At 38.2% G+C, this 27682-nt stretch overlaps 1 protein-coding gene across 4 annotated transcripts in view; it reads left to right on the top strand.

The window, feature by feature from the left end:
* Positions 1 to 234: 234 nt before the first annotated feature.
* The window catches only part of CUL2 (cullin 2), a 52056-nt gene continuing 24608 nt past the window's right edge, over positions 235 to 27682 (top strand). For 2 of the 4 annotated variants that reach the window (XM_080610281.1, XM_080610282.1), the window contains exons 1-5: positions 3388 to 3872; positions 9768 to 9870; positions 12000 to 12094; positions 18844 to 18949; positions 23029 to 23111. In XM_080610281.1, the coding sequence (XP_080466407.1) occupies positions 3754 to 3872; positions 9768 to 9870; positions 12000 to 12094; positions 18844 to 18949; positions 23029 to 23111 (506 nt within the window). In that variant the 5' untranslated portion in view covers positions 3388 to 3753. Of the gene's footprint in view, positions 293 to 413; positions 515 to 3387; positions 3873 to 9767; positions 9871 to 11999; positions 12095 to 18843; positions 18950 to 23028; positions 23112 to 25871; positions 25959 to 27682 lie in introns of those variants that run through there. The other 2 variants (XM_080610279.1, XM_080610280.1) reach the window with 2 other exon arrangements.

Below are 27682 nucleotides of genomic sequence, written 5' to 3'. Positions count from 1 at the left end.
CCCGCTCCCAGTCCAAGAGAGACGACAGTGCGCATGCGCGGGAGGGGAACCGTCACCAGCAGGGCAGCAACGCGTGCGCGGGGACATGCGCCATGCGGTCGCAGGGTGATCCGCTGCTGGGAATTGAGGCCGCCCGTGCTTGCCGTAGAGCGGGCTGTACCAAGCCCCTCTCCTCAGGCGGGGGAGCGGGGGTCGGAAACTGACAGTGCGTTGGGGCCTGTTGCCCCACGTTCATCGCGTCGCCGGCGGGGACACCCCGGGGACTGCGGTGCGCAGCGCAACAGCGCGGCGGGTGAGGAAGCGGCGAGGCTCCGCATCCTTCCCGCTGCCGCCGCACCGCACCCTGCCCCCGGCAGTGGCGGTGCCGGCGGAGAGGCGGGGCGCGAGGGGCGAGTGGCTTGGGTAATGGCAGCGCTGTGAGGACAGAACGGGGCAGGGACCGCGGCCGCAGGGGAGGGAGCGAGGCAGGCCGGCCGGGGGGCAGGCGTCGCGGACTCTGGCCCCTTGCCGCCAGGTAACCTTCCGTGTCCGGACCGGCCGGGAGCGGCGCCGGACCAAGAGGAGGGAGACCCGCGCCCAAGGGGAGGCGATGGTCCCCGTGCGCTGCGGACGGCTGGGCCGGGTGCGCATGGGGCGCGGCGGCCCTGCCGCCCCGCGGGGTCCTCTCCGCTAGGGTCCGCTGCTCCGCCCCGAGCACCCGTCCTTCGGCGGCGCTGGTGTAGCGGCAGCGCCCTCCTTCCGCGGCTGGGCGCGGGCCGGGCCCTGCCCCTGGGTCGTGCCCTGGCCCAGCGGGGAGGGCGTGGTGCGGCCTCTTCGATGGGGCCGGTTGTCTCTCCTCGCTGCGCCCTCGGCCAGTTTCGCTTTTGTTTTGGTGGGGTGGGAGGGAGGGAGCGCACGTGCCCTGCCCGCGGCTTGCGGGGGGCCGTGGGGAGCGGGGTGCTTCCGCTGGTGCTAGGCGGACTGGGATCTGGGGGGCAAGGAGTGGGGCAGGCAGCGCTGTTGACGTGTGGTATGGGCGCTCCTGCCCTGGGCTGTTCACCCACCACTGGTTTGTAATATTTGGCGAGATGTCTAAATAGGCTGGTAATTCGGGGAGTGTTTTGGTGCTCGCCAAAGCTCTGCATTTATTTGTGTGAACAAATGTGTTCAGTATGACAGTGGTATGTTTTAAAGAATGAAGTGATGGAAGCAACACCTCTCGATATTCTCTTGTAAATATGTTTCAACAATGTCAGGTTACTGTAGGGCTTGTCAAAGTGGTATGGCTTTCCACCCGCTGAATGGTATAAAATCTGAATAGGCGTAGATATTCTGCTCTGCTGTAATTTTTATCACGGCAGTTGCTTGCACCAGTAGAAGACATTTAATGCTGCAAGCTGGTGAGCTTGTGCACGACACACGTTGAAGCACAGCAACCTCAAAACCCCAGTGTCTTGCAGAAAAAGTTATACTGTGTTCAGTAACTTATCTGTAAAACAAATTTAAATTCATTTTGGTGTGAAAGCTGTAAGAGAATGCCAGATAGCGACCTGCTCTGTCTTAAACTATTTAACTCCAAAATACCTTTGTGAGTATATGGGTGCATAATGCTTTACGTATTAGTAGGTTTTGATGATACTAAACACGGTATTAATGATTCTGTGTGATGCATGGTGGGGAGGACTTTTTCTTCACCCTTCCTTGCTCCCCTCAGATTTGCTTATTGGTGGTTGAATGATTAGTTTACCTTGGAGGTATCAGGTGTGTTCTGGAGAGAGCAGCCTATAACATAATGCTCAAAGAAGTATAACTTCGTTACCACAAGAATTTACTAGGACTCTTACAATTTTTGTGGACCATGATTATTTTCTTCTTGGGGTCAGCTGCAAATACTCCTGTATTTTCCAGAAGAATAGTATTAGAGCTTTTGGAAGTCTACGGCTTGCTTTTTCCCCTCCTGGAAGTGAGCTCCACTGTTGTTTACTTCTACTGAGGTTCATATTTCTCTGAAACATAAATCAGTTTGTGTTTTTCAGCTTACTTTTTGATGGGTATCTATTGGATTTGTCAGTTCTTACTGATTTTCTGTGTAGTAAGCTGCTACTGACGTACTGACATGGACTGAAGATTTCTTTTATTTCCGAAAGTGGTAATAACCATGTTGCAAACATAATAAATGTTCCTACTGAACTGTAAATGTTCGTGCACCACTTCCTGAGCTTCAGTTCTTCTCTAAGAAGTTTCCTGTTCATAAAACCTGGGATAATACCACTTCCTTGATACTAGTTAGTTGCTACTCAGTTTCTTCATGAAATCGAAGCAAGTGTGGCTTGGGTGATACATTGATTACATTTTAAACAGAAATTGGTGAGTTGTAGGCAGAAGAAAACAACCCTCCGTGGTTCCTGAATTCACAGCAGTTAAGAAGCTTGCTTAGTCAGGGTGGCATTTTATTATATGCCCACAGTGTAAAAGTTACACCTGATGTTTTGGGGGGATTTTTTTATTCAACTGAGAAGTTCTGTATCCTGCAGTTTGAGAAAACTGATCTGTCTGAGAAAATTAAAAGCCAGTAGCAGTTAGCGTAGTGAGCTGGTTGCTAAATAGCTTTTTAGCATGACATTTGATCCTTTCCCTTGTAGAGGTGTGCCTCTTGTGCCTCAAGTTTGTCACTAGCTGTCTGGTTTTTCCCTTCTGGCCTTGGAAACTTGGGAAAACAAGTTAGAAGTCACTTGCCCATCTATTTAAAATGGAAATATAAGTATTCTTTCAGTTCTTTATTTTACACTTACAATGTCATGCGTCTGAGCAGGAACTAGACTTGCATTATGCATGGAATGTCACACCATATCCCTTCCAGATTAGGTTTATAGGACAGAAAAATAGAAACAAAGAAGAAGCCTCCACAGTTGTGTCTCTTGGGAACTCTCTTTTTAAAGTACCTTTTCTTCTAGTTTTATTTCAGTAATTTAATGTTTTTCCTTCAATAAATCTCTTCCAGTATCTTTTATATGAAATTACTAATACGGTTTCTGTATTTTCAAGCTGTATTTTCTTTCTTCTTTGAAAATATTGATGTATTTATTCAAAATACTCTATTTTCTTTCTTCTTTGAAAGAACTCACCATTTATGATTCTATGATTTGACCTGCTGCACAGTGCAATAAGCTGCAGAAGCTCAGCATAATGCTCTGTGTTTAGATGTGTTTTCTTTTTGCCATCCTGATCAAAGCTTTTGGGTTTTGTGGCTTTTTAAATGTAACACTAAAAATGTCTCATGAAAGCCTGAGGTGAACGTAGGCTACAAATTGACAGTAGTAAATTCACATACTCTGGTAACATACTCAGTGTGTTCCTGCCCAAAATTCTCTTGGATGCAGCTGAAAGTATCTTTGTATAAAAGTGAACAAACTAAAATCTACGGGAAAGTTGTTTTCTTCATAGGACACTCTTAAATGGGCAGCTTGGTAAGGTAATGAACTTTATGAGGCATGATGTTGTTAGATTAGTCAGTGTTATGTTATAGGCTATTCATGCAACATTAATGTTCCATTCCATAATGCTTAAAGTAAGGGCTTGTGAGCTTGATTTCGGATGGTGAGGAAGCAGAGGGGGGTGTTCTTCGTGTTGCTGTATCATGGCAGTGCAACAGTGTGCAAAGTTTAAATTGAAAATTTCAAAGGAAAGAGTTGTTTTTTTTTCTTCTTTTTAAATTATTGTGCAGTGGTGTTTGACATATTTAATTCTTCTGCAGGTTAACACTAAAGCCCCACAATGTCCTTGAAACCACGAGTAGTTGACTTTGATGAAACATGGAACAAACTTCTAACAACAATTAAAGCTGTTGTTATGTTGGACTATGTTGAAAGAGCAACGTGGAATGATCGCTTCTCGTATCCTTTAAGTGAAGATCTGGCTTAATGTGTTTACATGATGCGTTTAGTATGGAGTAGGCTTGCGTTATTATCAATTTCAATGGTCTTGATCAGAAGCTCTTTGTAAGGTTCTATCTGTTACTAAGCTTGTGGGTCAGTGAATACGTTGAAAGGGATGGGCAGTGATGTATGTTTGGGAAGTATTCTATGTGAAAATCATGCTGGTAGTAAAACATAAATCGGTCTGAGTTTTACTCATTTTTAGTAGCTCTAAACCTTAGCTTTTGCTATAGCTGTTCACGTAAGTACATGTACTGAATTTCCCCAATTCTGATAATGATTTTTTTCTTATATGCTGAAGTATATGCTTAGGAAGGGAAGCATGTAAGACAGAGAATGCACATCTTTGAATTTGAGGATGTGGGGGTTGATGAGGTTCTGTTTAAAGATGTCTCTCTCTGCACTTCCAAATGTACTGTACCATATTAGACATTTCTGTAGCAAGGGTTTATAGAAAAACCTTCCTTTCCCTCTGCTGTTATTACCCCTATTCCTGAGAGCTAAGTTGTGTTTAAAAATTATTACTCTTTCTAGCTGTGATCATATGTTCTTGCCATTCAGGTCACAGCTATACCTCGGTTGTAGTGAAAGGCTTGCATTTGACGTGTAAAATGGACTTGTAATTTTTTACAAGATTTGAGTTTCAGTGAACTGCTTATTTTAAAAGAAGTGTAACTATTTGTCCTGGGTTCAGCTGTAACAGTTATATTTCTCCTTCTTAGTAGCTGGTGCAGGGCTGTGTTTTGGCTTCAGTCTGAGAACAATGCTGATAACACACCAGTGTTTTTAGTTGTTGCTCAGTAATGCTTACCCCAATCAAGGACTTTTTCAGCTTTGTGCTCCGCCAGTGACGAGGGGCACAAGAAGTTGGGAGGAAACAGAGACAGAACACCTGACCCACACTAGCCAAAGGGGTATTCCATACCACAGCACATCATGCTGGGTATATAAACTGGGGGGAGTTACCTGTAAGGCCCAGATTGCTGGGCATTGGCCAGTGGGTGGTGAGCAATTGTCTTGTGCAACCTGTTAATAAGTGGTTAACTTTAGAGCTTAAAGTTCTAAACCTTTCATGAAGGGCACCTAAAGTAGATTTAAATCTAAAATAATAATTGAATGGGATGTTGGATTGATTCCTCTTGTCACACTGTTTCACTTAGAAATTTTTATGTGGAGGCCTTGTACACAAGTCTGCTGTTAAGCCGCTTTTGGGATTTACTCCAGTTAATTGAACATCAGAAAAGGAGCACTTGTCAATAGCAGACTCGGGAAGCAGTCTTGGAAGAATCATTTGGAATGTAATTTGTAAGACCTTACTTGGTATCATCTCTTAATTATGTTCCTTGGAAAGTGGCACTATCTGTGCCTGATTTAGCGCTGGCAAGAGCCTTTTGGCTTACTCTTTGTGGCTGAATGGCCTGAGGAGCTTGTGTGACTTGTAACTTGCAGCTTTAATGTTGATAGTTTAGTACTACTACTACCTGTAACCAAATCTAATGTTTTAACACAAACTATTTACTGAGTATTCAACAACTTGGTGAAACTGGCAGCTCTATACAGCAGGTGTGAAAGCTTTTACCAGCTTAAATATATAAAGAAAATGTAATCATATATTTTAGGAAGATGTGACGTTTAAAAAATACATTATCTTGTTCTTTATTAGCTTTCTATTCTCTGTTAGATTCAATTTAATCAGAGTAATCAGTTTCCTAACACTACAGGGATTTTAAAGAGATGTCATATTAACTCAGTTTTTCTTGCTGCTTAATAAATTATTTGAACTGTGTTAATGAAATTCATATGGGTTATTTATAGTACCACGTGATCTTTGTAGTCTCTCTCTAGTTGAAACAATGGTGTGGAAACAAAGGATAAGAATCATTATTTCAGTCTGCAGCAGTATATTTTACAAAGTGTTTGCTTTCTCTTGTGCTGCTTGAGATAGCTGAGGTCATATGGTGTATGGAAACTAATAGAATCCTAGGAGTGAGAAGCTTGTACTGTGCATGCACCACTTCTAGAACTATTTTTTGCCTCACTACTTCCCCAGAACTTGTCTGTAATAGTGTTTTCTTTGTTACTTCGATGGTAATTTTATTGTTAAATATAGCTTATATCTAAAACTTGAAATGCTAGAATGGCAATGAGCTGGGAACCACAACTGTGTAAGAGTTAAAATCTGCAAAAGATCCCTTGGAAGACCATATGTCACTTTATTTAAACTGTGAGTCATCTTGAACCACCTTTGTCCTTCAGATTTCCTTTAAGTGTCTCTGCAGGAAAAAAGTGTTTCTGGAGTTGTTTCATTGTCTGGTAAACAAGTGGCAGTTATGTCTCTCTATTTGAGATACTATTTACAATAATTTGGTTTTATGATTATGAATGCTTTGTGTAACTTTCAAGACATTGCCTCTAAATATTTATTAGGCTAGGGAGTGCTCTTTAAGAGGCTGATGAAGCTTGATTACAGAGTGGTGGTTCAGCTATACTTTGATAACTACCTTTTTAGCAGTAGAACTTTTTTGAACAGGTAGAACACCAGCATCTTCCTGTTGTTGTCTTGGGTTTTCCACCAACCAAATAAAGAAGATAAACAGTATCCAGAGAGGAAGGTAGCCATCCTGCAAAATGAAATTATCTTTAAAGTATGCAACTTTGTTACTTGCTGCTTTTTCCATTTTTCTGGATGTTTGTTCTCCCTCCTCTAATTCCTCATTTTACAAGGATCCAATGAGGAACCAGCAACTTACAAACATGTATGTTTAACATAAGAACTAGCCCAAAGAGAAGGAAGAGTAAATAAAGTTCATATAATTGTGATTCTTTCTGACTATGAGTCCTCAAGTGCTCAGTGAATTTTGATTCTGTTACAGAAGAAGAGTAACAGTCACGTAAATTTTCCAAAACCTCTACTTTAGGCTCTTAACAGATGGTTTTGAATAGATCTTCTGTGGTTATAGGGTCTTAACTAGATTATTTATTTTGTTTTAACCCTGAGGACAGTATTTATGAGCTTTTATGGCTTGGAAACAGTATTTTGTCATTGATGGTAATTTGTTGTTTTGGGGTGGTTTTTTGTTCTTAGTTTGGAGTCGCTTCAGTTTCTCATTGCTGGGTAATGCCCCTCACATAGTAACTACTGAAGCACTTGCATTGCACAAGGCTTTTGATGTTCTCAAGACAGAGCGAAGGCCCCTAAGCAGTAGTTTGGCTTCAGCTTTCCTGGACCTTTATCACCCTGCAAAACTACGTGCTAAACTGGAAGGACAGATGGCTTTCACCATTAAAGATAAATTAATGAGCAGTAAAGGCTTCTTCCCGATCTTATTAAGTAACAGCAGCAAAGAAAAAAATGTGATTTAAGTTTATGGACTAAAATACCAGTGATGTTTAATTCATCACTGGATAAATTCATCTCCCCTCAACCACTTTTTGTTGAGAGATTTACAGCATTTTGAACACTACACTTAGACTTGGATTCTAGGCCAAAAGATACTGTTAGATTAACAAACTAGTACAGATTGAGCAAGAATGTGAACTTTTTGTAGCAAAGCTACTTTGTAATGTGTTTTTGAGAGTCATGATAGCTCCTTTTTGTAGAGAATCCAGAGAAACTTAGTATCTAGCAAGTAGAGTCTGGTGTTGATTTTTATAATTTGATACAGGAAAATGTGTCAGGTGCCTGTGGAAGTGCTTCTGTGATTAAGCTGTTAGTTTAATTTCAGGAGGTGTGGAAACTGGGTGTCATATGTCAAGGAAGAATACGAGATTAGGCTTTCTTCATTTGCAAGAGAGCTTGACTGTTCTCTAAAGTAAGGAAAGGCAAGTTTAGAAGATGTGCATCTTCATGGAGGAGTAGAAAGATTATTTTCATTCTTAAATAGCGTTATTATAACTAAAACTAATTTGCAAGAGTCGAGTCATCTGGACTCCTAACTGAAGACTAGATAAACTCAGATGTTTGTTTGCTGCTTTTATCAGATTAGCTGCCATTATTATTTTCTTGTGCTGTTGTGATGAAGACTGTTTGTTAGTTCTAACTTTGAAGTAAGTTGCTCTTGTAGCAGAGATCCATAATAGTTTTGGTGATTCAGATTGTGTAGTTGTAGAGCTAAAAAGGAAAAAGAAGTCATGTCCCCTTTGCTAGTGAGTATATTAAAAAATTCTAATTTTGGAATTTCCTTTCTCGGAAATACCTTATTTGCATAGTGAAGAGGCTCGCAGTCTGAATGGTATTGATGATGTGTTCAACTAGAGACCTTCCTTAGAATGACAGCATTCATTTGAGGGGAGGAATGTGTGGAAAGCAATTGTTCTTTACAATCTGTTTAAGAGAACTTTTTAATTCTTCACTAGTAATAGAAGAGTTTGTTTTGTTATTATATTGGTCATAACTTTGTCAGTTGGTGTAATGCAGTGCTAGCCACCATTACAAAGCAGTGACTATTGCCTGTTTTTATTTGTTGGGATTTCCATTTAATACTTCTTGCCATTCCAAGGAGAACACACGTACAGATGATCTATATGGATGAAAAAAATGTACTCAAAATTAGACTGTGCTTAGGCTCTCTGAGATTCCAGTTGCCGTATAAAGGCTTTCTTTGATTTAGTTGTCGTACGTCAGTATCTTCACTGTTTTGAATAGTACTTCTATATAAAATATGAAACATGCTCTTGGGAAAACTGTCTGATGAAAGCTTGACACTATTCTGTAGATGAAGCAGGTGACTTGTCAACTGTCCTTATGTCTTCTATCTCCTTTTACACAGCTATATGCTTTTTTAAGGTAGACTAGAGGAAAGCAGATCTTGTGTGTTCTCTCAATTAAAGAGATTACCTTAAAAAGTAATCCATACTAAATCATTATTTCCAGCATGGCTGGTTTTATAAAATGCTCAAACTTAGTGGATAAGCTTGATGTTTTTAAGTGATTTTTGCAGAACTAATTTATTTCCCACAGTTGTTCACCTCGAGCTTGACTTAATCCTTGCTTGACTTTTCTGAAAGCAGAGTTCTTAATCATAAATTCTTTTCCTGACAAAGTATCAAGTAACTTTTTTAAAACTTGATATAAGCTTTACAGACCAAAGGTGTAGCTCTGCAAGATACTTCAGGGACAAAACCACCTTAAAGGCTAAAGCTGCTGCTTAATTAAGTGAGCAAGTACAACTGTTTTTCATGGATGTGATCTAAACAGGATTACTGAAATGGTAATAAAGGTTAAAAATAAAACAAAGGTTTTGCATCCACACTAGCATTGTGATGACTTAATTTCCAGTGTCCCATAAAATTGTTTTACCTGTGGAGCTGGGGGGGAAATGCAGAAACAATAAAATATTTTAGACTTGGGGGAGGAAAACATGAAGTCGATTTCACTTCAGGTTTGTTTTGCTCCATAGTTGACTAATCACACTCTTAAACTAATGAGTGCTTCTTTCCATTATCCAGAGAGTCTCAGTTTCACGCTGGCTGCATATTCAGAGGAAGAATTTTGGATGAAAACTGTTTTTTTCACTTTGCGATTATCTTATTCATAGATGGCAAATAAGTTGTAGAAGCCATGTCAACATGGGGCTGACGGAAGTTCCAGGATTCTAGCTCTAACATTCCTTCGCCTTCCACTACTTAAAAGTTATTATTGATGCTGAAAACTTAGGAACCTAGATTCTGCACAGATCAGGACTTACACTAATTTCAGAAAACGGTCCATTTTATCCTTTGTGCTCAAATGTTAAAAAAATAAAAAAAAATCTAAAATGAGCATGTGAGGGGAAAAAAAGGTTTGGTACGTCTTAAATTTTGTTGATCAGTTTTCACACTTCAAACAGATACAAACCTTAACTCTGAGCCCAGAGACATTTATGCTTTGTGTGTGGCCTATCCTGAGCCTCTTGGAGAGAGACTTTATACTGAGACTAAAATTTTTTTGGAAAATCATGTACGCCATTTGCACAAGGTAATGTATACACTTACTGATGTACATGTAGGTATTGTTTGTTCTCTTTTGACTTTAGTGGGGGGGTTTGTTTGTTTTGTATGTATGAAGGTATGCAGATTTTACGAGATTAAATTACAGATAATAGAGTTCCAGAGATGGAATATATGTATATCTGATGTATCAACACACATCACACGACACAATGTAGACAATGTCTATATGCTACATGAAATAACTTTTTTTTTAAGCCAATAATTATGGTTTATGCAAAATATTAATTGGCTTGAAAAGTAAGTTATTTCTTTTCTTTTGAATGCTTATAACAAATCAAGTTACAGAAATGTCCCAGTTTTCCAAATGTGGTCTAGTTCGTCTGTTACAATGTAAAAGTACCTCCTGTAGATACCAGTTGTATGTAGTCTACCAAAGAAAACTTTTGAAATATGTGGGAAATAAAACAAAAAAAATACTTGTGAGGGAAGGAAGTAGTGTCAAATTACTGTATTATGACAAATAACAATACTTGTATACCTGTGTCGCTGTGAATTAACTTCTGTCTCATCAGCTAAGGCTGCCAATTTCAACAGAATTATGATTCATTATCTGGACGGTATAGGATGGATGAACAGTGTCACCTGGTATTTCAGTAAAAGAGAAGTAGATTTAAACAAGATGTTCACCTGTCTCTGATGTCTCTATAGGGAATGAAGAATTGCAGGCTCTGGATAGTACTGCTTAATGGCTTTATGCTATATTTTGAGCTTAGTTACCTGTGTATTTGACAAGATAGACTGGGTATTTTAACGTTTGGTTCCACTGGTTGCAAAACCAGAGATACCTCTGACACTTTGGTAAACTAAATCAGTTCACGAAAATGACAGGTTGGCCAAAAAAATCTTCTTCCTCATTTATTTAGTGAGCTGAATGAGTTTACTTATGATGATTAGGCAGATGTCAGCACAGTAGAAGCTGTGGGAAGTAGCAGAAAGCATTCATCCATACGTTATTCTTTTTTTTTTTTTTTTAATTGACTATCTACCATTTGTCTTTGAGATGATTTTTGGAAAACCTTTCCAAAATTCATACTGCGGAGGAAAGCACTCCTGACTGTGTTGTCTACTAGATTTCCTCTCTTACCTTATTTTTTGCATAGGATTCTTTGCTGCTTGAGCCTGAGCAAACTCTAGAGAGAATTCTAGTTGAATTCCTAGGATCTCATCCTCCTTCACAGATCGTTCTTGTTTAAATTGTTGAACTTATTTAAGTGTGAATATAATTTGAGAAGTTCAGTACATCAGCAACTTTTTGATTTGCTTAAATTCCAAAGGATTTGGGCCTAGATTTACGGAACTTCAGACGAGATTTAAGTTTGTACACATCTGCACTTTGTTAAACTTATTTTATTCCAGGATTCTTGGTAAGTATAAGGGCTTGTCTAACCAGTAAGACTGAATTTAAGTGGTTACAGTTAGGCAACTCCTCCAGAGTGCAGGTGGCTGCATGAATTTAAAATTGATCCATGTCAGTGGGGGAATAGTTATTTGAATTATCCCCCCAAGCATGAGAGTATGAACCATGCTTATTCAATCAGGTACTTCTGCAAAGATAAATAGAAAACAATACATTGTCGTGTTTGTTCTTTTTAAACGTAAAATAAAGCTGTTGTAGCTGGCTTACCAAAACCTTTGTGTGTGGTGCTTCATACTACAAAATTTGTCATATAAAGATTTGTTGTTTCCTGGTCATTGCCACAATATTATTTTTAGACTGCTTAAAGCTCAGGTGTGGTTTTAATTTTGAATATGTGTTTGTTATTCTAAAATGATATTAATATATATAAAAATATATATTATATATTTATATATAATATATAAATATATTATATAATATATGAAATATATAAATATATTTCTATTTAATATAATTATATATTATAAAACTTATTATAAATATAATTATAAAAATATTATATAATATATTTAATAAAAATATATAATAATATATTTAAATATATGTTTATATATAAATATATATAATATATAAATATATATATAAATATTCTAAAATGATAATCCTGTTACAACTGTCTATGTATGTATGCTGTTTTCATACTAATTTTAGTGAGGGGTGTGTGCCTTCTTTCACAGAGAGTTCTGGAAGCTGAAGAACAAGTACTGGTTATGTATCACAGATACTGGGAGGAGTATAGCAAAGGGGCAGACTATATGGACTGTTTATACAGGTAAGCTTTTCAAATGAGTTGTTAAGCTTTTCAAATTACTACAGTGATCTGCAGTTCAAGTTGAAGAATGCTGATTAGAAAGCAAGAGCTGAATGTGCCCAGAGTCAGTTTTGGAGAGAATGTGGTTATGGTGATGGAACACAAGAAAAAAAGGAATAATGCCTCAACAGGTTTTTCTGTGTACTGCACCTTGCCACTGAAGTAATTATGTAAGATGGTTCCTACTGTTCTTCCATTACTAGTATATTCTACCTCTGTTGTTTCTGATGTTGTAGTGCCAAATATGTTGGTGCTAATCAACCTGCAGTGAAATAGCTTATAATCATACGTGTTCTACAAGGATGGCATTGTACTGAAGTGTCCAGTTGAACCAGCATGGGTTGTTTCAAAGCTTAGCCACGTACCTTGGCAAAAACACAGATTTCCCTCCTAGAAGAGCCTTTCAGACAAGGTTATGTGCTCTTCGGGTCCTTTCTTTTCAGGTGAATGTTTGAACCACAGGGATTGCAGAGGGTGTAAAAATTGCTCCTTATTTCTTTTCTGAGAACTTCATAAACTAATAAACTTTTACAGGCAATCAGTTTTACACATTGTTTGGTTTGGGGTTTTTTTTATTTGTTTTTTAGATGATTAGAGCCAAGTCTATAAATAAAAACATAACTAACCTGTGTTTTTTTTTATACTTCTGCTGTTTCCTGCATCACAAATGTGTTTTGTTGCCACTAGTAATAGCTTAAGCAGACAAAACTTACCTATTCAAGAGCTGTTAAGAATTATAAGTGTATTGAGATGGCTTCAGATTTACTAGGATTTGAATTTTAATTCCACTCTTGACTGTAGGTGGAACATTCTAGTGTCCATTATGCATGTGATTCTCAGTAGGTAAATATAACTTTCAAGGCACTGTTAATATGGTACGTATTTGATGGCATGATGTGAGGATTTACAAAGGATTTGAAGACCTTTAGTATTATGTTAGGGATATGTATGTGTGGTCTTGTAGAATCTATTAAGTTATCACTAGCAGACTGGGAACAAATGTGATGGAATCCATCCTGGCCTTGCAAACTTTAGTTCCATAGTGTGTCACTGACTTAACTTGGAAGCTGATACAGGGGGAAAAGAAGAGTCCTATTTAATGTGTATAAGTCTTGCTGATTCTGCTTTCTGCAACAGTTTTTCTGAGTGCCTGAGTGCTTCTGATCATAAATCAGCAAATTAAAATATTTCTCCAGTAGCGTGAACTTGACTTTTTGTTTTATTTTTAAGCAAACTAGGGCATTTTTTTCCCCCAGACAGTTATTATGCACATGAACTAACCTGTACATAGATATAAGCTCAGTAGAGTGGCATTCATATACCCATGAAGCCAAGCTCTTAAACTCTGAAGTTATTTCATGCCAGCTCTGCCCATTCTAACTCTTCTTCCTGCTCTGCATATTGTGTTTTGGTCCAGAAAATGTTCTTGTTAGGTGTTCTGTTGGAAATAATTTTACTTCAATACTATATGTTTTTTCTTTGTGTTGAAATTCTGAATTTTGTCATATACCATCTTTTAAAAGTCTCCAAAGGGCATGACTTTGTGAAAGTATGATTTTTTTCAGTAATAAAATGTACATTGTAATGGGAACTAAAAGACCCTCTCACATGAAAGTAAGAAATAATCCAGTGCTTGATTCATAGTGTCATAGTGCACTGGACACACTTCGTTAAGTGTTACGCCAATTTTATTGTTTTCTGAGAGAATGTTTTGGGTGAAAGTACTTCTTAAGGCTGTTTTTTATGAGGCAGTTGGAGTTCTTTTCTTACTTGCACACCTGCTCTTAAAAAGGTACCATGAATTAGTCGACTCTGTTGCATCCCAGGATCTAATTTGTATAATTCTTCCAACAATGAAAACTGATTGATCTTTACAGCTAGTAATCTTAATGTTGTTTTTTAAATAGATCCCTTTAAAATTTAAATAGACTCGCATCTGTGCTTCTACCCTTACAGGTAATATTTGCAATGCTACTGAAATGTGACACACTTTCCTTTTGAGCAAAATTTATAAGATTCAAGACCAATCATGTGACTGGCAACAGAGTCAATATTTTCTTTCTTTGGTGTGATTTTGGTTTGGGATTTTTTTACCTACCCCTCTGGTTGCATTTTACTAGGAAAACAAATTTGGATTCATTTTGAAAACTAAAATCATATACATGCATGACTAAACCAAGGTGATAAAACTGGTGGAATAAGGAACACTTCATATTAAAAGAACTTCTTCAGTTGTTTTTGTAAGTTCTGATGATGAACGTGATAGATAAAAACAATGCAGGACAGGGGAGCTTATCAGTGTCTTGGTGCTGTAACTGTTTTAACTGTACTTGTAAAACATCTGGTTTGTGTACCTTTATTTCAGGTAACCTGGAGAGTTTTCTTATATTGTTTTAACAGTTGAAGTTTTAAAATCTGATCATAATAAAATCCTGAAAAGTAAATGCACGTAGTGCAACTTTCGCTTTGTTCCAGTTTGTGTTTTTTTTTCTGTTTGTTTCCTCCAAGCACTTGTAATAATACTAGCATGTTAACGTATAGTAATTTTTAGTCCTTTCAGCTAATTTTAGTTCCGTTTATTTTTGTACTTTTTATGTGAGACGTCTTCCTTCTCTTTCAGGATTAAACTTCAGCCAGTTTTGTCATGATAGGAGTAAATTGTATTCTGATTCTAATAGTATCAACAGTAAACTGTAACACAGTTCAAACTGATAATAGTTCCAATCCTCTTCTCCAGTCCCCTTTCTTCTAAGTGTTAAGAAGCTGCAGGTCTTAATCTTGTTTACTGATTATGTAACAATAAGTGTGGGGAAGATTTAAACAAGAAGTGCCATCAACATTTGAGACCCAGTATTAGTGATATTTTTCTACTGAAACTTCTTCCATTGGCAGAACTGTCTTCATTTTCACCTAGAGCATTTGGTAACTGTGGGAGATTTATTTCCATATCAGCTATTTATTATTGGTCTCATCATTTTGATACAGCTGTTGGGTTGATAAGGTTTTAGTCTCTGCAGTGCTTCGTAATGAAATGGCTTTCATTTATTAGCTAATCTTCAAATTGTGGTAAATTACTTTAACCCTATTTTACAGACCTGTAAACCAGTGAGTAATCTGTTTTAAGAGTGAATCAGAACAGATACTGGATTATGAAAACATCCAGCACTGAGCACTTGTATGTGCATGCTACATTTTATACAATTTGTGTATTTATACAATACACATTAAAGCATTCTGCTTGTATAAAGCACAGTGGTTCTGGTGCTTTTAATATAGCTCTTGTGAAGTTGCCATTGCATGTTTTCATTGAAACATTAGCAAAAAAAAAAAAAAAAGTAGGTGTGAATGAACCTCTGAAAGGCATCCATTTCAACCTTGTGCTCAGAGTAGGGCTAGCTTCAAAAGTTAAACCAGGTTGCTTAGGTTTTTGTTGAGTCATATTCTGAACTCCAAGGACAGAAATTTTGCTGCCTTTGCGAACAGCCTGTTTTAGTGTTTGATTACTCATTCTAAGAAATTTCCCTCTGTGTCTGTTTGGAATTTGTCATGCTGCAGCTTGTGTCCATTATGTCTTGTCTTTTCTCTGTGCTCCTCTGCGTATCTTCATCTTATGTATGTCTCATGCTCTGCACTGTAATGTACCCATTTATCTCTTTATGCGGTTGCATATGCTTTCTGTAGCTTGCAAAGCCATTTAATTGTGCAAGTGCTAGGATGAAGAAAATCTTAAAAACCAAACTGAATGCTTCTGAAAACAAACTGTAATAGTCCTAGCTAATTAGTTACTTTTTAAAAATTGCCTCCTGTACATCAGTAGAGTGAATGATATTGCCACATAAGGTCTATCCATTTCTTTGCCCATGAGCACTTGCAGTGGAGTGTCAAAATCATTAGCAGCATTCTTGGTGTGATTTTCAGAAAGCTTCAGTTTAGGTTTATTCCTGTATACTGTTCTGCTAGACCCACGTGCCATTTTGGGGACCAGTGTAGCAGTCTGACTATAGGCATAGGAGGTGGGGGGGGACACCAAAAATGGTGGCTATACAGAAGTTTATCTTTGGAGAGCTTTCAGAGGATGAAAAAATCTGAATACAGGGCGTTGACCCATTTTAGTTAAAGAATTGTGGTACTTCTAAACATACAGATAAATGCATGTTGTTTTGTGGTGTCATATCCTGGATGCACAAAGACTTAAAAGAGGTAGATTCTTTTGGCTTTATCATGAGGCACATAAAATAACCAGGAGCTGACTTGAGATAGGTATGCTTTTAGGTTTACTAGATTCAAGCCGAATTTCACAATGTCTATTTTGCCAACACTGATACTGGTTTCTTATCCAGGAGTGTGTAATTCAAACTACTAAAACCAAATAAAACATTACAAGAAATAAAGTCTAGTCCATCTGACAAGGCTTCTGAAATCCGACCCCTCAAGGACACAGTGGGCTATTGAGATGTGTAATGTTGCTTTGGGAGTGTGGTCACTGTGTCTAGAACAGTAACCTGTGGTTACAGTTTTGTTCTTGGTTGATCTGAAAGTACCAAATACTTGAAAGTTACCAAGTAACCTGTCCCAAATAATTAGCTACCCTTCTAATTCTTACTTTTTTTTTTTTGCAGGTTTTTTTTCTTTGCTAAATACCTAACTTATTTTATTTTGCTGTATTACCAAGTCCCTTATCCTTGAAACAAATGGCCCACAAAAATATTCATGTACCAGACATTTTCCTGATACTGCTAGTTTAGATGTAACACCATCTTTCAGTATTCTGCTTTAAAGTAGGTATTTGTTTTGAATAAGTCTTGTAGTAGTCTTCTACATTGCAACCTTTTTAACTTTTTTCTGGAGTGGAAGCTTGGTGGATGTGTTTTGAGGTGTGGGTACCAAAAGGTATGTTGCTTTGCTAATACCATGAAAGGAAGCAAGCCTCAGTTTTCTCATCTTGTTGCCATTTTCATCATCAGATAATAAAGCATAAGCCTGCACAGGTGCACTATCAAGTAATTGGGCCTGAGCTGTATGATCAGGCATTTCAAATTTTCACCTGAAAGTTTTATCTCAATAGTAGCAAGAGTCAGTGGGCAATTTCTGATATTATCAATTCAGGACCAACTCTTGTCTTCACAGTAAGTTATAGATGAGCCTTATGGATTGTCTTCTAAAAGTAAGAAGTACAGAGGAAGTGTTTGATGCAGTTATTCAAGGTGAAAAATGGTTAATGACTTCAGTGGAGAACTTGGTTTGAGATTATACTGTTTGCATATGTTTTGCAGTTATTTGCTTGTTCTTGATTCTGGAAGTTGATGGTAAAAGTAGGGGAAGGAGAGAGGAAATGTGGGCAAATTTGGTTTTGAGACAGAGCGTGGTGAAGCTCTTGCCAGGAGTGTTTCTGCCTGCCTGCTTCTTGCCATCCCCTTTTTGCTTGGGCTACCTTATCTAGGTTAGATTTGTTTATTCACTTGTGGCTATGTTAGTTTTAAGATTAATCAGTTGCCCGATCTGGATTTGCTGAGAAGACATGTACTGATGAAAGAGGGTGTGAATGAGGAGAGCATAGGGCTTTCCTTTTTAGTAAGCTTAACAGGGAAAAGCAGAATGGTGGCTGCTGCCTTTGTTCGCTGGTGGGGTGGGGGGGGCTGAGTATCATTAAGGAGCATGCCTAAGGCTTGTGTTCCAGCTATTTGGATGTCCACGCAAATTGTATGTGAAATGGTAGGCCTATAATCTTCTACGCAGACTTGCATCTACAATTTATGGTGGTTATTGATGGTAGCAGAGCAGTTTATAGTACTCTGTAAGACTCTGGGATCTGAAAGTAGGCTAGGCTACTGGTAGCCTGCTAGTAGCCTAGTAGGCTAGGCTAGTATTCCAGCTTGTCACCACTACACAAGTCTTCCTTAGTTGGACTCTGTTCATTTTTAAACTGAACCATTGTATTTCTTTTAAGGGAATACTGAGAATTAAGAGGGATGTTTTATCAGGTCTTGCACAGAAACCATTTTCTGTTCTTTGTAATAACTATACATACAGTAGTGAATACTAAATTAAAGAAAAGCATTTATAACATTTTTTGTAGCTGTTAATTAAAATAATTTCTCCAAATTCTTCTCTTTAAAGTTTGTAATACAGCTGTTTGCTAGTTATCATGACCTGAGTAAGGAATCCTAACTGACAAATATTGGCCCTGTAAAAGTTTACACTATTTTTGTGTCTTAGCCTGAGAGAAATGCAAAATAATAAACATTACAGGTAGAAGTAAATACATGTTTACCTAAAAATAGCTGATGTTCGGGATTGTTTTTCTATCATTAAAACTAAACAGACTACTATCACTCTGGTACTAGTCAGCTGCCCAGAATTTAGCAGTTACTTTGCATATATGTGTATGAATAATATAGTAGAGTATGTTGAAAAGTTTAATTCTTACATAAATATATTGCACACCAAGAAAGTGGTGACAGTGATCTCTCATGCTGCTGTTGGGTATCTCAATTGCTAACACTGTGTTGTTTTATCTAATATGATGTAAGGTCTTTGAAATGGAAGCAATTTGTATTTTAAGAATTTCCTACATATAGCAATGAGATTGGTTATAAGAGGTTATCTTTTGTGATGTGGAACACATTCCATGATTCCAAATTTATTAAAAAAATAAAATCCCACAAGCTTAATTTTTGCCTGTTTTGATTAGAATATCTTTATTTCTATAGGTACCTCAACACACAGTTTATTAAGAAGAACAAATTGACTGAAGCCGATCTTCAGTATGGTTATGGAGGGGTGGATATGAATGAACCATTGATGGAAATAGGAGAGGTAAGTATCTTTGAAAATGGGAGTGGATATAAACTATATTCAGAAGTGCTGTATGTCTGGCTGCATCCTTTTAAATCTGACTTTTCTAGGTCGCAGAATCTGAATAGTTAATACAGTAGAAGATATAAGCACTGAACCCTTTGTAAAATGAGGTTACAGTTTTGATGTAGAAAAATATAGTGATGGGACAAATACGAAAACTACTGGGGAGCTTCAGTATAAAATGTGGTAATAGATACCACTTTGCAGAAAAATTTTGTTTTATTAAGTGATGCTACTATCCAGAAAATATTTTGAAGAAGCACTGCTTTTGTTTTTGGAAACCCTTGAAATGCTACTTTTAGGCTTCTATTTCTTGATGTCACAAAATGTAACAGCTTTTGCTGAGGTTAGTCTTCTCTACATCTTATTTTCTAGGGCAAGCTGTTTCGTACTTCTGTTCTAGCAATTTGGGTAGAGATTTTGAAAGAAAAACCAGACTTAAAAAGGCTGACAGGCTGGGGGCTAGGCTGAAGAAAACCACCAGAAACATGATGTACTTTAAGTCAAGGCAGTTTAGGATTGAAAATTCTCTCAGCTACCTGTGCTCTCTCCAAGGCTTGCTGATCAGTGGTGTCTGTAAAGGCTTATCAGAGCTTGGAAGTACATATTGCTGCACTGTTTGTGATATCTCAAAATGGCATAAATGTTATTCCTTATTTCCTCAGAATGAGTTTTAGCCAAGTCTGTTCCCACAATTGTCAAAGGTAGTCTTTAGCTCTGTGAATCACTGTTAGTTCAGATGCTTTGGGGGCTGGGAATAGGTCTAGGCTTGTGCTTGGTGCTGTGTGATGCTGTTGTATTAATGAATTCTTCCTGTGTTTCAATGTTCTATACCATTCTGAGATATCACCTGAAGGATGGTAGCGGCAGCCTTTGTCCATAGTTTTCTGCCCTATGATATGTTTACCAATGAACAACAAAATAATTCAACTTTTTTTTTGAGTATTTCATTTTCCTCATGTTGATGGAATCTTAAGGAAGGACAATGACTCACACTTTTCTTCAGGCTTCCCAGCAGTCATTCCTAGGATGGTACATCCCTAGCTCATCACTTGGGCAGGTTATGGGGAGGGTCAAGATTCTCAAACTGTAGCTGGCAGCCTTTGGGTTTTGATGAAGATGTTCAGATGATGATGTCTGGAATTCTACTAATGAATTTTTCATTATCTCACTCCCTAAGACTCCCTTTCTGTTTAACAAATTCTGTCTTTGTAATTGGTAGTAGTGGGAGGTGAATTTTGGATCTTGAGGCAGTAAAGATAATCTGTCTTTGTTACTAGAGTAGGATTAGGTTTATGGCAGTTACTCCTTTGCCCAGAAAAAGAATGGAGGCTTGAGCCCTACGCTCAAGTAGGTTAATGCATTGAATTGCAGCACTGGTTTTGGTGAATTCATTGCCCCAGAAATAAAGTAATTCACATTTCTTAACGTGCAAGGCACTCACCAAGTTTATCAAGTCTTTGTTTTGAAAGCATTTTCTCCTTCATTATGGTCTCTGTGTAGGTTTCTATGTTTTATTCTTTGGATTGCACTAGTGGCTTTGATAAAGGTCTTTATAAAGAGATGAACAGTTGAAATAATGGAAGGAATTATCATTTATTCCTCTTTAGATGTCTGAAGTGATTTGTCCTTTATCTACCCAAAAGCAAACATGTCTCTTTTATATGTAATTCTCTTCAATCTCAGCATGAAGTTATTTCAGCGAGAAATAATGCCCAGTGTTTGCAGAAGCAGAACTGTACTCTCTATATACTGAAGTTTCTGTCCCAGCATCACTCCTGTGTGTTAATAAAACTTTGTGAGGTTTTCAGTAATCTTAAACAAGTACATGCTTGCTTAGTTCTTCTTGGGTATGTAATGGTAGGTACATATGAGACATCTGAGTTGTGTATGTGATGTATATGGGCATGGCTTCAAACAGTTTATCATCCTGATAAGCATTCCAGACACTCAGTAATTGTTGTACTAGGAAAATGCAGGATGAGATCAGTTGATGAAAGTAGTGTGGCAGTGCTTGCAGGAGATTTAAATTTTTTTTCTGTCTCTGTTAATGAATGCATGGTGAAGGATACTGCTTTTCTGAGTTGGGCTCCTATCACCGTGTTTGGACTTCTGAGTTTTCAATGATTCTGAGAGCCCTGAGCTAAAAGGTAGTTAAGATGTGCCTTCTGTTCCCTCACCCCCACCCTCCCCAACTTCCCAAACTGGATTCTGGAAAATGGAAGAAACTGCCGTGTTCTGTATTGTCAATCAAGGTTGACAAGTAAGATCAGTCCCTCTCTTTGAGGAGAAAAAGTCTCTTGAACTAGTACATCAAGTTGCTGAATTGACCATCTCGTAATCACTGCATCCAAGGCTGCCTTGGAGCATCACATTTCCAACGAGCCCTTCGCTGTTGGTGAGCAGGAGGTCAAGCATGGCACCTCTCCTTGTCGGTTCCTCTGTTACTTGCAGAAGGAAGTTGTCTTCCACACAATCGAGGAACCTCCTGGATTGATTGCTTGTGCCGGGCCTTACCTTTACTCCAACAGATGTCAGGGTGGTTGAAGTCCCCCATGAGAACAAGGGCCTGTGAGTGAGAGGCTTTTCCTGTCTGTCTATAGAGTGCTTCATACAGAGATTCCTCTTGATCAGCTGGTCTGTAACAGATCCCCACAGTAATGTCCCCCATCGCTGTTCTCCCTTTAACCCTGACCCACAAACTCTCTGTCGACTGCTCACTTGTCCCCAGACAGAGTTCCATGCTCTCCAGCCTATCCCTAACACAAGTAGCAATTCCCGATCCCTGCCTGCCAGGCCTGTCTTTTCTAAAGAGCCTGTAACCTTCCATTCCAACACTCCAGCCATAGGAGCCATCCCACCATGTTTCTGTGATGCCTGTTATATCATACTCCCACTGTCATGCACACATCTCTAATTCCTCTTGTTTGTCCCCCATGCTACGGGCATTGGTATAGAGGCATCTATTTTAATTTTAATTTTTTTTTGTGGTCAATATTTTAATTTTTAAAGCTGAGGTCCTGTTAATTGTGTCAAAGCTTTCTTAGTAGTAATTTTTCCTCTGTCCTTACTGATTTTGGTACTTTCATTTTTTCAGTCTACTATTCAGTGGTAAGTGTTTTTTAGAAGTCTCAGACATGTGTGGGTATTCCCCCCATATGAGGGATCACATTATCTCCTTTGGGTTTTAAATCTGATTTTAACTTAAGTGTACAAACTCCTTTGAACGATTGCAGTTGTATTTTCAAAAATGGTATGTTTTGGAAGCAATACTTCAGCCACTAAAGTCTGAGATATTTTGGTCCATTTGATTGATAGGGTGACCCATCCCTCATATGAAAGTGATTTGAATTCCATTCAAGTCAAGTATTATCTTGCAGCACTTTGCCGAAGCTGTATGCACCTTAGCTTGGAGGTGCTCTCTGTGTGTTTGATGTAAGGATTCTGTATCTTTGACCTCTAACAAATTGGCTAAGGGACGTTCTCTTTTGGCAACTGAGGTGTATTTTGCTATCATTTTTAGAAATAGTGGTGTCTGCACACATTCAAACACTTCAGTTAGGCATGTTACTTACGTATTACTGTGCAGATGTTTTGTTTATATTTACACTCAAAACCTGTCCTCATAACCGATTTGCTTATGGTCGTTATGTGCATTTGATAATCCTTGATAGAGTGGAATCAAGGAATAAGTAAATCAGTCCTATTAGGTATGTAGAAAGAATGCAGATTGGGAAGCATGCATTCAGACATCGCCTGACTAGAAATTCTGTTTGATGCTGCTAGTGTACAGATCTGTGTGATCTTCATCCAAATGCAGTCAGATGTTCTGGAAGAAAGATGCTAAAATAACATAATGACACATTGTTTGTGTGAGGCAAACAAAATAATTTAGAAAGGAGAAAGGAGAGGGTATCTAACAATTTAATTTTTGATATCCTGGATGGGAATTGTGTCATCTTTGGTTTTGTTTGGGTTTTTTGGGGGGGTTTTATTGGCATTTTTTATTGACGTAAGCTTGCATTGTCTTCTGACAGCTAGCTCTTGATATGTGGAGAAAATTAATGATTGAGCCACTGCAGGCTATCCTTATCCGGATGCTCCTCCGAGAAATAAAAAAGTGAGTGCTTGTCTGTTTTTCACTTTTACACAGTGTGTGGGGATATTGCACTTTTTTACTTTAAAAAGCCTGGGGGCTTTAAACAAATTCTTTTATGTTTTTTTGTTTTTCAAAGATAGCTCATTACCTGATGATGATGGTGTTCTGTCGGCTTTTCTCATTATAGCTACATATCTGTGATTTGCATGTGTAGAAAAAGACTCTGAAAATAATTAATTTGCTGCAATCTGAGGGTAGTGATCTTTAATGTTTCAGTAACGTAACCCTTCTAATCAATTGAATTGGGGAGTAGTTAGTATAATTCTTCAGGTCCCATAGGATGCCTTTTGCGTTTTTCTCCACCTGATGCTGATTGTTAATGGATTCTGTGCTGTCAGTAAACTAAAGGACCAGGACTTACAGAAAAATTTGCCAAAGCTAGAAAAGCTATGTTTCCTTGCATGGGACCCAAAATGATTCTTGCTTATCTGCCCGGGAGACTTAAGCTTCTATTTTTCTGTTGTTCAGAAGAGTGACTTCACTTAACATTATTGGTACTTCACTGCAATGAAATTGAAATCAATTTTTTTGCACTTTGAGGGAATTTCCTATTTTATTTCTGATACTTTTGTTACTCTAAAGCAAAGACCCTGGTAGTTACAGGGCTTGGGACTTTTAAAGCTTTGATTTAAAACTTTTGTACTATTTAACTCCTAAAGAATCTTTTTATTTATGAGTAAACAGAAATTTTGAAATATACTGCAGGCCTTATGTGTAGTTGTAAGTTCCATCGGTTTCTACACTTTTACTACTGTTCAGGGTAGCTCTAGGGTTGCCTAATGGCTGGGGTCTTTTTAAGTGATTGCATGCCTGACTCAAGTGACCAGACTAGTGTAGGTAAATTGAGTGAGACAATTTGGCTGACTGAGGTTCCTTGGACAAGCACTTGGTCAGAAGAAGGCTGTATTTATAAGACATTCAAGAACTGATTTTATTACTACAATTTTATTTTTCCTTCCTGAATCAAATTTTTGGCAACTAAGTAACTGACGTGATATTTCTGTCTGGTATTTCTGAAGCCAGAAAGCATTTACTTGTAGTTGTTGACTCATGTTTGCTTTGTAACCAGTGTTAATGCTGCTTTATCCATATGTTTACTATAACAATTTATTTATACTAAATGAAGATTCTGTTATACATGGTGAAGAAAATGCTGCTCTGGTACATCAAGCACAGTGACATGGAAGACGCGTTTTAGTCATTCTGTGTATTTCATTGGTGGGTTGGAGTAGAATTCTGTTAAAACCTTTTTCAACAGACATCTGATGCCTCTTAAAATAATGGTATGTATTTACCTTGAGGCTGGCTGCAGATCTCAGAAGGATATTTAGATCAAGACTGTTACTGGCTTGTGGAGCATAAAATTTTGAGACTGTAAGAAGTTGACATTATTTGTTATTAAACCATTTGGAAAGTTTTAAATAAAACATGAGTCTGGATTTTTTTTTTTTCCCTTGGTTATTAAGGATTCTTCGATGTGATGTCAAAGAAGTTAATTCAACTCTGTTTCTCAGAATACACATCTTAACAATTCATATTAAGTTCTAGCCAGTGTGATCTGCATATCATGTAGCAAGCTATATGAGACAGAACTTATTATAGTTGTTCTTCCTAGTATCATGAAATGTAGGGCTTGCTATGGGTATTCTGAGGATGGCCTTTCCATGTGATGGGCATATGGGCTTGTTGCTGTTCTTTGCTATAATTCTACTGGTCAGTACAGTTTGTAAGAGGCAATTTTGAAGACATTGCTGCAAATTACTGTTAGATGTATTTTAGCATTGAGTTCAGCAATTCAGGGATTAAACAAGAATTTTGAAGAGATGGGTATTGATAAGTTACATCTGGCAGAAGTGCAAGAATATGCATGGGAAGAATATTACTTAAAAATTTAATAAAATTACTAATACATATATATATATACTTCTCTATTAGATGCCTTCTGAAGTGTAGTACTTAAGTGTGTGCATGGTGTGGTTTGTAAAAATGTTTTACAAAAAAAACCAAACCCAAATTTACATAGATGGGACAGTTGAACTCCTTATAACCAGATTTTTCATAGTATGTAGTGATATGTAGAATCGATAACCAACATTGTAGTCAAGTGGTTCCATATAAGAGTATGTTTATTACTGTACTGGAAAAGGTAGGGGGAGCACAGCCATAAATTTTGCTTTTGGGTTTATTTATCTATGTATTTAATAAAAATTTTAAGAAGACAACGTCTGACAAATCTTGAGCATATCAGTTTTTTAGAAGCTATGAAGTTGTGAAATACACTATACATTACAATAAAATAAACAAAACTTTTTTGGTACATAAAAATAAGTAAATACAAGTCGTGACTTGTGGTTCAGCTGAACAAGATGGCTAAACTGGTTTAAGAGTTTGCTGCTGCCAAAAAGGAGCAAGCTGTGCTCTTCTGCCTTTCTTGTGCTGAACTTGGTGCTCATCTAGTCCCTTAGTGAACTAGCTCAACTGCTAATATGACTGGAAACTGTCTTGGCTATTATTTCTCCCAGATTGGCATGGTGAGTCAGTTGAGCAAAGAACTAGATGAGTGCTAGAGCAGTGCAAGAGAGAGAAGGCTCTGACTGAGCAAAAGGGAACAGAATTAGCCCCTTTGAACAACAGTAAAATCATTTAAGCCTGTCTTGTCTGACTGCACTCCTCTTAATATAGAGTTTTGAATATAACACACTTTCTTCCCCCTCCCTCTAGCCCAAGCACTCCTCCTACAAGGCAAGCTGAATCTCAACTTACGCATTTTTGTTTCAACACAACAGGAAGCCGTCAAGATCTTGAATTGTGAGAAAACTCAATTATGAAATTCTTAAACAGAAATAATTTGGAAATTGTTCAGGTGCTATCTCAAATGACATGAGTGCTTAGTACAGACTAACCTGGAGAGGCTTCTCTACTAAAGATAAACTAACACTTCCTAACTAACTGAACCTATTCCTGTCTAAGCTGATACATTATTTACACTATTTGTTTGAAAGGAAAGCTATTGCAATTTAACTTTTTAATAGTGTTCAAAGCAGGCTGTTCAATTCACAGTGAATTCTATAGTTAGTTGTTCTCAATAGGCCATTGGTCTGACACAGCAGAGCAGTTCTTTTCAATGGTGGAACTTTCTTTTAATGAGTACGGTATTTATTATTGTACCTTTAAATAGGTTCTGTGGGGGCTATAGCAGTACACTGCAGTACATATTAAACTTCCACTGCTAGCTTCATTCTTAAGATAGGAACAAAGTGGAGTTAATATAAACAGCACAACTTCCTTGACTTTGTGTTGTGTAACTTTCTTCATTTCTTTTGAAAAAAGCTCATCATCATCCAGCTTAGTGGGATTTGCATTTCTAGCGTTTTATCTTTTTGTCCAGACTTTGCACCAAATACCATCTCTCCCTTCTGCCCTCCAAGATGTCCTGTGCCATCGCTGCCTCAAATTGCATGCAGCTGCTCTGTAGTTGTATGCATCCAAATTGCCTGCTCGCTATTGCCAAGAAAGAAAATACACATTTAATAGACCTCCACCTTGGCGGGATTCATTTTGGTTTAGTGAATGCTTTTACTGCTACAACTTCAATGAAAATTACTCTCAAAAGATCTTTCAAATTTTGTTGGAACTAGCCATTTGCATTACAAATTCTTGGGAGCAGAGTACCATTTGTGTAAAAAAAACCAAAACCTTGCAGATGCTGGAGCAGGCAAAACTCATTCCATACTGTGTTTCTTTTCATTTATTGCCTTCGTATTATTAGGTCTCTGCTTGGACAGCCTGTCTGGCTGTTTGGTGCTTTTCCATGGAGCATCTACCTCCTGCGCTTTTTAAGCTTTTTCCTAATGATACATTGACCTTTGAATTCCCTGGGCCTGACCTTTGCTGCCCCCTTTCCTCCTGCAGCTGCAAGGGGGAAGTCTGTGAAGTGGCATGTGAACCAGGTAGCTGGGAGCTGGGTCTTCGTCTGTTACTACAGTAATGCTTCTTGTGTTTGTGTCACCGGTATCTTTCTACATCCAAAACCCTATATACATGTACCCCAACCTCAGGTGGACTGGCCTGTCTCTTGACAGAGTCCTACTTTGTAATATGCTGAATTTTTAGTTACTTAGCTTTCCACATACAAGGACATCCTGCCGTGTTCATAAGCTGCGTGCATCCTGCAGCAGACCATGCTCCTGGACCTCCCAGGGTGGACCTGGGTCTGGGCTCTGCTCTGGTGTTTCAGTTCTTCCCTTCTGTGGCATGTTTCTGCCTCTGCCATTGTATAACCAGGCCCAGCAGAGGGACATTGGCAAGAATGCAGGGTGTGATTATATGTACCTAAACACAGATTTATTCCATTGGTTCAGCTACCAGAACCACAGGAAACCTTCCTGTCCTCCTGGGGGAAATGAGCCCATCCCCTCTAAAGCAGTTACCCAGTAGGTCAGCTTGTTTGTAACAGGTGACCAAGCTGTGTAAACCATACAGTAACTGCTTGTGATCTGTTAAGAGCGCTAGTTTTTTCCAGCCATCATGGG

Source organism: Psittacula echo (genome assembly GCF_963264785.1).
Source record: "Psittacula echo genome assembly, chromosome: 2".
Taxonomy (NCBI): Eukaryota; Metazoa; Chordata; class Aves; order Psittaciformes; family Psittacidae; genus Psittacula; species Psittacula echo.
Note: the sequence above shows the minus strand (reverse complement) of the source record. Positions and strands in the feature narration are given on the sequence as shown.